The sequence below is a fragment of the Garra rufa genome, chromosome 24 (assembly GCF_049309525.1).
Source record: "Garra rufa chromosome 24, GarRuf1.0, whole genome shotgun sequence".
Lineage (NCBI taxonomy): Eukaryota > Metazoa > Chordata > Actinopteri > Cypriniformes > Cyprinidae > Garra > Garra rufa.
The window spans coordinates 37,211,036-37,221,509 of NC_133384.1; the positions used below are offsets into that span (position 1 = coordinate 37,211,036).

The 10,474-nt window shown below is 43.8% G+C and overlaps 1 protein-coding gene across 1 annotated transcript in view; it reads left to right on the forward strand.

Moving 5' to 3' along the window:
• The first annotated feature begins 6,158 nt into the window (after positions 1-6,158).
• Positions 6,159-10,474, forward strand: part of sspo (SCO-spondin) — a 119,187-nt gene continuing 114,871 nt past the window's right edge. The window contains exons 1-4 of the mRNA XM_073830641.1: positions 6,159-6,211; positions 6,410-6,619; positions 7,972-8,054; positions 8,177-8,347. Coding sequence (XP_073686742.1) covers positions 6,159-6,211; positions 6,410-6,619; positions 7,972-8,054; positions 8,177-8,347 — 517 coding nt within the window. The remainder of the gene's footprint in view (positions 6,212-6,409; positions 6,620-7,971; positions 8,055-8,176; positions 8,348-10,474) is intronic.

Below are 10,474 nucleotides of genomic sequence, written 5' to 3' on the forward strand. Positions count from 1 at the left end.
AGCACAAAACTGCATGGATCTTGGATGAAAAGACATACGCTGCTCTTTAAACTCTTCTTCTTCTTCTTCACACTGAATGCACAGTTTTCAATGATTAAAGAGCATCCTAAAGAGACACGTGTTTTAAAATGAAGAGGAAATCTTCTCTGACTTTAGGAAATGTTGGATGGTGGCAGCTGTGTTTGTATCTGGACACCCCCAAATCTCTTTTGAAGCTCTTGTCCAGTGATGTTGGTTGCGTTTACATGCCCCCTGGTCCTCACCTATTGACTTACTTTATTAAATAAACGCCCCTGAAATCCTTCCACCAAAGTGAGTCTTTATAGGATTAGACTTGCACAAACAGCCCTCCATCAGAGGGATCTACTGCTAAATTCACGACCCCCTTCCTCGGTCGGGACGGAGTACTGCTAAACATTGGCGTCACCAAACGGTGAGCTAATGGATGCATCTACAGCTGTGACCCACCGGACTTTCCACCAATGACACGCCTTACACCTGCTGCCATGGGCCTGTCCATCCTCTCCATTTAAAACCTACCGAACAACACACAACAAGTCCAAACAACCTGTGGAACAGCGTGAATACGGAGACATATCTACTGTTTTATGGCTTTGGACTAACAAAAAAGCATAAAGAGCAATACAGGAATAAATAAAGGCAAAGGAATCATTTTATGAAGATCCTAAAACATCAACGTTTTGCTCCAGAGCTCCTAATAAACTGACGACTCAGGTAAAAACTTACTTTTCTCATGCTTTTGTAACTAATTACTTTATTTCATAACTGGTCTGTATCCTTTTTTATTTTATGTTAAATGGAAAGTGTTATCAATGTCTTCCAATTAAATACATGTTACAGCAATAATATGAAAAGTACCATTAAAAAAAATGTAAATAATCAAGTCATAAAATTTCCCAAATTTCACAGTTGGAAATATAGGAATGATTTTGTGATTTTGCTCTTCTCGAGTTCATAATTTGATGTAAAAAAAAAAAATGTTGAAAAGTTTACTCTCTCTGTCTACATATACATACATTTTTTGGAAAATAACTTATATACAGCTTTGAATAAATAAATACATTAATATGTGTGTGTTACAAACGGGACGACCAAGAGTGAGGATCCAAATGCAAGGCTTTATTTTGATGATCGTAGACAGGCAGACAGGGTCGAAAACACCAGCAAACATGAACAGCGAAGATAATCCAATAGCGTAATCCAATAAACAAGCGTGGGTCAAAATCCAAGTGGGCAGTCCAAATGAAACAATGAAATGAAAACAAGAAACTAGAAAACTAAGACTAAGACTGGGAAAACAAAAACAGAACTATGGCTAGGGAACAACAAGGAGACTAGGAAACCTGAGAGCAAAGGAAAACGCTTGGTAGAGTCCGCTGGAGCAAAACAATACTTCGCGATGTGTGTGTGTGATGAGCTGGCTTTTATGTCTGATAAACAGGAAGTAACCATAGAGGCAGCAGAGGGAGCAGCAACAGTCAGTGGGGGTAAGGGCTCCCTCTGCTGGCCTGGCGTGACATAGCCCCCCCCCAAGGAGCGGCTTCCAGACGCTCCAAAAAACAACAGGAGGAAACAGTCCAGGGGAGCGGTGGGGGGGCCAGGAGACTGAGGCAGAACAGGTTGGGCAAAGGCCCTCCAGAGCAGGGCAGGAGATTCAGGAGCCCTCCAGGGCAGGGCTGGAGGCAGAGCAGTCCTTTGAGGTGGAGCAAGAGTCTTAGGAGCCCTCCAGGGCGGAGCAGGAGGCTTAGCGACCCTCCGGGGCAGAGCAGGAAGCGTAGAAGCCCTCCAGGGCGGAGCCGAAGGCGGAGCAAGGGGTTTAGGAACCCTCCAGGGCGGAGCAGGAGGCGGAGCGGCCCTCCAGGGCAGAGCAGGAGGCGCAGGAGCCCTCCAGGGCGGAGCAGGAGGCGCAGGAACCCTCCAGGGCGGAGCAGAAGGCGCAGGAGCCCTCCAGGGCGGAGCAGGAGGCACAGGAGCCCTCCAGGGCGAATCAGGAGGCGCAGGAGCCCTCCAGGGCGGAACAGGAGGCGTAGAAGCCCTCCAGGGCGGAACAGGAGGCGCAGGAGCCCTCCAGGGCGGAGCAGGAGGCGCAGGAGCCCTCCAGGGCGAATCAGGAGGCGCAGGAGCCCTCCAGGGCGGAACAGGAGGCGCAGGAGCCCTCCAGGGCAGAACAGGAGGCGCAGGGGCCCTCCAGGGCGGAACAGGAGGCGTAGAAGCCCTCCAGGGCGGAACAGGAGGCCGCATTATGGACTGGGACCTGGGGAGAACAGAGATAGAGGAGGCAGACAGAGCAAGGAGAGAAGTAGAGAGTTCATGGGAGAACGTGGCCTCCATAGCCGTGACCAGGCAGACGAGAACTTCAGGAACGACTTTCGTGGCAGTTCCTGGGCAGACAGAGACTTCTGGAACGGCCCCAGACGCCAAGACAGAGATGACAGGGAACCTAGGCGGTGCAGGCAGAGCAGGGAGTCTTGGCGGGGCAGACAGAGCAAGGGACCTTGGCGGAGCAGACAGAGCAAGGAGTCTTGGCGGAACAGGCAGAGCAAGGAACCTTGGCGGAGCAGGTAGAGCAAGGAGTCCTGGCGGAGCAGATATAGCAGGGAACCCTGGCGGTGCTGGCAGAGCAGGGAGCACTGGCGGTGCTGGCAGAGCAGGGAGCACAGGCGATGCGGGCAGAGCGTGAAGCCTTGGCTGAGCGGGCAGAGCGTGAAGCCTTGGCGGAGCGGGCAGAGCGTGAAGCCTTGGCGGAGCGGGCAGAGCGTGAAGCCTTGGCGGAGCGGGCAGAGCGTGAAGCCTTGGCGGAGCGGGCAGAGCGTGAAGCCTTGGCGGAGCGGGCAGAGCGTGAAGCCTTGGCGGAGCGGGCAGAGCGTGAAGCCTTGGCGGAGCGGGCAGAGCGTGAAGCCTTGGCGGAGCGGGCAGGGCGTGAAGCCTTGGCGGAGCGGGCAGAGCGTGAAGTTCCGCTATGTACGCCACCTCCGAAAGAGGTATAGGCGCAGCGGACATGCCTGTAGATGAGGTCTCCAGAACAAACTTGTGGGCAGACTCATGGGCCGAAGAGGCAACTGGGGCGCAGTGTGCAGCCCACACACTCAAAATGGCGATAGCCATAACAGGTAACACAGTTGGCAGAGGAATGCCCTCCGGGTCATTGGGCGTGGGGCTTGGGAGCGTTGGCTCTGTGTGACTTGGGAGCGTTGGTTCTGCATGGCTTGGCAGCGTTGGCTCTGCATGGCTTGGGAGCGTTGGCTCTGCATGGCTTGGGAGCGTTGGCTCTGCATGGCTTGGGAGCGTTGGCTCTGCATGGCTTGGGAGCGTTGGCTCTGCATGGCTTGGGAGCGTTGGCTCTGCATGGCTTGGGAGCGTTGGCTCTGCATGGCTTGGGAGTGAAGGCTCTGGATGCTCAGGGGAGATGTGACTTGGCAGTGAAGAAGTAGCTATGACCTGACTCGTCATGACAAGAGCAGCAGTGACTTGATTTGGCGTGAGAGGGACAGCTGTGGCTTGGCTTGGCGTGACAGGAGCAGCTGTGACTTGACTTGGCGTGACAGGAGCAGCTGTGACTTGATTTGGCGTGACAGGAGCAGCTGTGACTTGACATGGCTTTGAGGGAGTGGTTGTGACTTGAGTTGGCTCTGCTGGGGCAGCGGCGGCTGGACATGATTCAGGTGGTACTGCTGTGTCTTGATGTGACGCTGTAAGCGCTGTGGTAACTTGCTTATCTTCTGGAAGTGTTGGGGTGTTTTGCCTTGACTCAGGATGTGCTGCTTGACTTGGCTCAGGAAGTGCTGCTTGACTTGGCTCAGGAGGAACAACTGCTGTAACTTGACTTGACTTGACAGGAGCATTAGCTGTAACTTGACTTGACCTTGCAGAGACAGCAGCCATGATGTGACTTGACTTGACAAGAACAGGAGCTGTGTCGTGACTTGACTGTACCGGAGCAGCAGACATGGCGTTAACAGGCGATGGTTTGGTTGACGTGGCGTTAGCAGATGCTGGCTCGGCTGATGTGGTGTTAGCAGGCGCTGGCTTGGCTGATGTGGCGTGAGCAGGCGCTGGCTTGGCTGACGTAGCATTAGCAGGCGTTGGCATCAGGATTATGGCTTGACGTGCAGGCTCTGGCGTGGCGGCCATCTTGGGTGCAGGCTCTGGCATGGCGGCCATCTTGGGTGCAGGCTCTGGCGAGGCGGCCATCTTGTGTGGTAGCTCTGGTGTGGCGGCCATCTTTGCAGCGGGCTCTGGCGTGGCGGCCATCTTTGCAGCAGGCTCTGGCGTGGCGGCCATCTTTGCAGCAGGCTCTGGCGTGGCGGCCATCTTGACCAGGAACTCAGGAACGGGAGCCATCTTGTGAACGGGCTTTGGGACGGTGGCCTTCTTGTGAACAGACTCGGGAAGGGCGGCCATCTTGGGAATTGGCTCAGGAACAGCAGCCATCATGTGATCAGGTTCGGGGATGGCGGCCATCTTGTGAACAGGCTTGGGGGTGGCAGCCATCTTGTGAACAGGCTCAGGAAAGGCGGCCATCTTGTGAGCAGGGTCTGGAAGAGCGGCCATCTTGTGAACAAGATCAGGAAGGGCGGCCATCTTGTGAACAGGATCAGGAAGGGCGGCCATCTTGTGAACAGGATCAGGAAAGGCAGCCATCTTGTGAGCGGGGTCTGGAAGAGCAGCCATCTTGTGAACAGGATCTGGATGGGCGGCCATTTTGTGAACGGGTCTTGGGATGGCAGCCATCTTTTGAAGGGGCTCTGGGCTGGCAGACATCTTGTGCTGAGGCTCGGGGCTAGCAGACATCTTGTGCTGTGGCTCAGGACTAGCAAACATCTTGTGCTGTGGTTCTGGGCTAGCAGACATCTTGTGCTGAGGCTCGGGGCTAGCAGACATCTTGTGCTGTGGCTCAGAGTTAGCAGACATCTTGTGCTGAGGCTTTAAGCTGGCAGACATCTTGTGCTGTAGCTCCTCTAAAACACCCATAGTGAACGGAGAGCCAAACAACTGCAGTGCTAAATAAATGTATTGCTGGAGGGTCCAGCCAGGCTGGTGTAGTGGCATCAGGGAACCAAATGGCTCGGAAAGTCCACCACGAAAAAATATCATTAAACAGGCCTCATCCATTGAAGTAGCCTTTGCCAGTGTAATAAAATCCAAAATGTACTCCTCAATGGGACGCTCACCTTGACGGAGACGGATAATCTGGGTGGCTGGGTTCATGGTGAACTGCTGGTGGATAAAGCCGCTGGATCCGGGTGTGGCGAAGTATTCTGTTACAAACGGGACGACCAAGAGTGAGGATCCAAATGCAAGGCTTTATTTTGATGATCGTAGACAGGCAGACAGGGTCGAAAACACCAGCAAACATGAACAGCGAAGATAATCCAATAGCGTAATCCAATAAACAAGCGTGGGTCAAAATCCAAGTGGGCAGTCCAAATGAAACAATGAAATGAAAACAAGAAACTAGAAAACTAAGACTAAGACTGGGAAAACAAAAACAGAACTATGGCTAGGGAACAACAAGGAGACTAGGAAACCTGAGAGCAAAGGAAAACGCTTGGTAGAGTCCGCTGGAGCAAAACAATACTTCGCGATGTGTGTGTGTGATGAGCTGGCTTTTATGTCTGATAAACAGGAAGTAACCATAGAGGCAGCAGAGGGAGCAGCAACAGTCAGTGGGGGTAAGGGCTCCCTCTGCTGGCCTGGCGTGACAGTGTGTGTATATGTAGGTATTTATTTATGTTTTATATATTGATTTTATATACATTTTGTAATTTATATATACGTAAACTGTAATAATTATAATTAGGGGTGAATTTCCAGAAACTTTCCAAAAATCTTGGAAACTTTTCAAAATTTCTGGAATGTTTCTGAAATTTACTGGATATCTTCCACATTTTCCCTAATTATAATATGTAGGCACATTTGAAATTGTCTTTTAAAATAGTTTCAAACTAACTAGAAGCTTAAGCAGGTGAAGAACATTTTTTATTTTTATTACGTTTTGTCTAGTATAAATTAAGTTTACTGTATCTTTTAGATCTAAATTATTTTCAATTGACATTTCATTCTCTAATAATTTACTTCATTCTTTAATTGCAGTTTCTTGACTTGATGGTGAAGAACTTCAGCACTTCAGAGGCGCAATGAAGATTCTGCTCGTGTCTCTACTGGGATTCAATCTGGTTGTGGTCATGGGGTGAGATGTTTTACTACAACTGAACATTAAAAAATACAAATTTTGTTTTGACATTTTTAAATTGTACTCTTTGTTTATTATTCTTAAGGTTAGTGATTTTAACAAACCCCTAATTCTAAGTAACTTTAGCACAGAGACTGTAAAATGCATTATATAATCTCATTTGTCACTGATGAACTCTTTGAATTTTTACGTCAGGCACTGGTGTGAACATGTGGTGGAGGAGAAGGTGGAGAAGTTGGTCTCCCCCCGTGTTCAGCGTGAGGTGGAATGTTCCACCGTCTATCAGTTCAACACTCAGGGCTGGAGGCTGGATGTGGAGCGAATGCGTCACGAATACGGGGGAGACGACGGCATCGCGCGTTATTACAAGAGACAGGGACCTAAAGCCTCCTGTTACATATTCAAGTGAGGAAAACATCAGTGTCTCACTTATTCTGTCAGATCAGATACATTTCCTATGTATATGTCAAACATATGCGTTAATATTAGGATTGTACAGACTGAAAAAGAAAAAAAAGTACTTTTATTTGATGCTAAACTGACTTCTTTTGGTGTAACCTGGTGGTTCTCAACAGAATGATTTAAATTGACTTAAAATAAGACAAAACAAGCTTTAAAATGAGGTAATACATCATAAAAGCAAGATGAACGAAGACATTTTTAAGTCTTATAATACTTTAAATCTTATTGTGTTGGAAAAACCTGAATATATGAAGGAATTTTAAAGATGTGAATACTAGACTTTACATAACTAGACAAAATACTTGTGTTTTATATTTTATATGTTTTTTTCTAGTTATGTAAAGTTATTAAAAAGTTGCTGTGAAATTTCCATATTTATAAATTAATTATGTGATTTACGGTGGGTCACTGCAGTAAAATAGGGTAAAAAATTTTACTAATGGTTATCACCTTACTTACCCAGTTAATTGATTACATTGATAATTGCAAACATTTTTTGTTTTACAAGTTTTCTAAAAATGTTACATTTAAGTATGTAATTGAAGCATTATTTAGTGAAATATGCGCTAATTTGCATACATTTCTAGTACAAAAATCTAAACACTGGATTTAGTCAGTTTCAAAAGTTTTTTGACATATTAAAGTCAAATGTTTTACAGAGGGGATTTTGGCTCTCTCATTTTGTCATCCATAATGCAGAAAAAAACTGACAGAAAACAATGTGTGTTTTTTTTTACCATTTTGGGGGGAATAAAATGTTGTATAAAATTAAGCAAATTGTATATGAACAATTTCCTCTGTAAAAACCTTCAGAATATAGACAGGAATAAAAATGTAACACTAACAGTGTCTTTTGGATGTTTTCTTTCCAGTAGTCTGAAAAAAAAAAAAAACACTTTATGAAACAAAAAAGCCCAAAATTTCAAACTTGACAGGTGCATGAAAAAACAGTGTTAATATTTAAAAAAAAAATAAATAAAAAAAATCCCATCATCACAAACAAGTAGGAAAAGTCATATAAATCTGTTAATATTAATATATTTTTAATATAGTTATTATAATTTGTTTCTGTAAACGTACATGTTTGAACATGTGCATACTTGTCAACAGAATTACTAGAAATATATGATGAATTAATTTATTTTAGGCTGTCGAAATGTGTTATTGTTGTAAAGGTAGTTTCTATGCAGTTTATATTCAAATGTGTAAATAAATGACAGATACTAACCCCTTATTTTTACTAAAGCATGTTATGATCACATCATATGTTGACCACTAGTGTTTTTGCCTCTTAGACCTCCAGACATTGAGACAGAGACAGTGAACCGGACGGTCAGACAGTGTTGTGAAGGCTGGGCCGGACATGACTGCTCTCAGGGTGAGATGGGATAGTGGGATTAGTAGGATTTTCAGTCATTATATGATATCAGACATTGAAATTGTTGTTGAATATGCTCATATTTTTTTATGTACATAATGCGTTTATGATGATATCTGCAGGGGTTGGTGCCCGGGGTCAGTGTTTCTCCACATGGACATGTGAGGAGTTTCCCGGTCTTCATAACTCGTCTCTGATGGCGCTGGAGCAGTGCTGCAGTAACCTGTGGGGCTTAAGCTGGAGAAATGCATCTGATCAAACCTGTCTGTCCTGCACCTACACGCTTCTGCCAGGTTAGTAGTGTTCTTCACTTCATAAAAAATATTCAGGCCTGAATTTAAGATTATGCATTTGAAATGCATCTAAAATATCCATGCATTTGGATTATGCGGTTTTAACATAGACAAAATACTTCATATTTTATATATTATTTAATTAATATTTTTATATATTAAACTTAATATAATGCATATTTGAAACAGGTAAGATTTCTGCACTCAAAACATCATGGCATAGTTTATTATTAAGTTTAGTATCTAAACTGTAAAAAAAAAATCACCTACTTTAATTTTAAGGCGAGACACTGCATGTGATAGGGTAAAAAATTAACTAATAGTTATCGCCTTACTTACCCAGTTGATTGATAATTGCAAACGTTTATTGTATTACAGGTTTTCTAAAATGTTAGGTTTAAATATGCAAATGAGGCATCATTTAATGAAATATGTGCTAATTTGCATACATTTCTAGTATTAAAAAAATCTAAACTCTGGATGAAGCCTGTATCAAAATTCTTGTTTAATTTTTTTGACATATTAGAGTCAAATGGTTTTACAGACGGAATTTTGTCACTCCATAATTCAGAAAATATTTAGAACAGACAGAAAACAATATATTCGTGCACTTTTTTGTATATAATCAAGCAAATTATATATTATAATCAAATCCCTCTGTAAAAACCATCAGGATATAGACAGGAATAAAAATTTTAAGTTTGGTGTGTGTAAGTGCTACTGAAGTGGAGATTCATTTTAAGACTCATTTTAAGAAAATAGTATTTAAATGCTATTATGTATTGTAATTGAAATCTATTGACACAAATAGATAAAGTGATATAAAAGAAACAATTAACCGTGTCTTTTGGACAGGGCTCTGAACCGGTTCAAGGAACGAAAACGAAAACCGAAAACAATTGACATTGAACAGGAACAAAAACAAAAACGAAAACAAAATCAATTTTAATCGTTCTGAACAGAAACGGAAACAGAAATTCCAAATTAACCGGTTAATAACGGTATTTTTATCGTTCTCTTTATTATATCAATTTGGCAGACCAAAAACATGAATTCAAATTGTGTGCGCAAATGCGACGGTGACGCATACACCGTAAAATGCCCGCGAAGCAGACATAAGCAGAGCCCTTTCTGATGCGACGAGCTTAAGGTTACCAAGCACCTGGCTGTTTCATGTGCAAAGGTATGTTTAGGTTTAAGTTATTGTAGCCTAATTAAAACTTGTAGTTAAAATTATGCATTACGTTTTCTTTTGCTTTTATGCATTAAATGTAAAAGCATAACTATCTGGAGTTTGAGTTTTGTTTGAGTGAAAATAGCCTATAATTGGCTATATTAGGTAAGGAATATGCCGTAGCCAGCTATGAGGTCACCGAGGTCTGGACCTCGGTCATTTTTGTATATTCAAAAATAAAATGCCAAGCTCTCTGAATGATTATTTAGCCGTTTAAACCACCTCATATCACATGAGTGTTTGCAATTCATGTTGATGCGAGAAGGTAGCGCAGTGAACGGGGCTTGAGAGCGCGTTGAGTGAGAGCGCGTGTGCAGCCTCCGTTTGTTGCCAGATCCACCTATTATACGTGTATTTTGACTCATTTTTCCAATTTATTGTGACACTTTGGGACGTTTATAAAGTGGAAAGTTGAACGTTAGTGTTACTGATATATTAATCTTATTTACAAAACACAAGATTTGAACTTATTTCGGATATCTTTTTCTTTATTTTTGTAATTGCTTGTTTTTCGTAGCAATATCCGGCAACATTGTACATTCATAAAAAAAATCTTTTAGACAATCTGTAATTTAATTGCTGACAGGAAGATAACACAATCGGTAAGACAAACGCAGCGATCATCGTTAATATCTGAAAGAAATGTATAACACTATCAAAAACAATAGCATAATACAAATCTGTTTGTTACAGAATGAAATAGGCTACTATGACAAATAACGTTACCGTTACTGGCCAGCAGGAAGACGTCTCATGCTCTTTAGTCAACGTTAAGTCATCAAAAAAACATTAATTAAAGCGGTGTTTCTCAACCTTACTTCGGACCTCAATTTTCAAACCCTAGTTACGGCCTTCAGGTGAACTCGTTTACTTTCGGTTTTAAAGACAAGAAG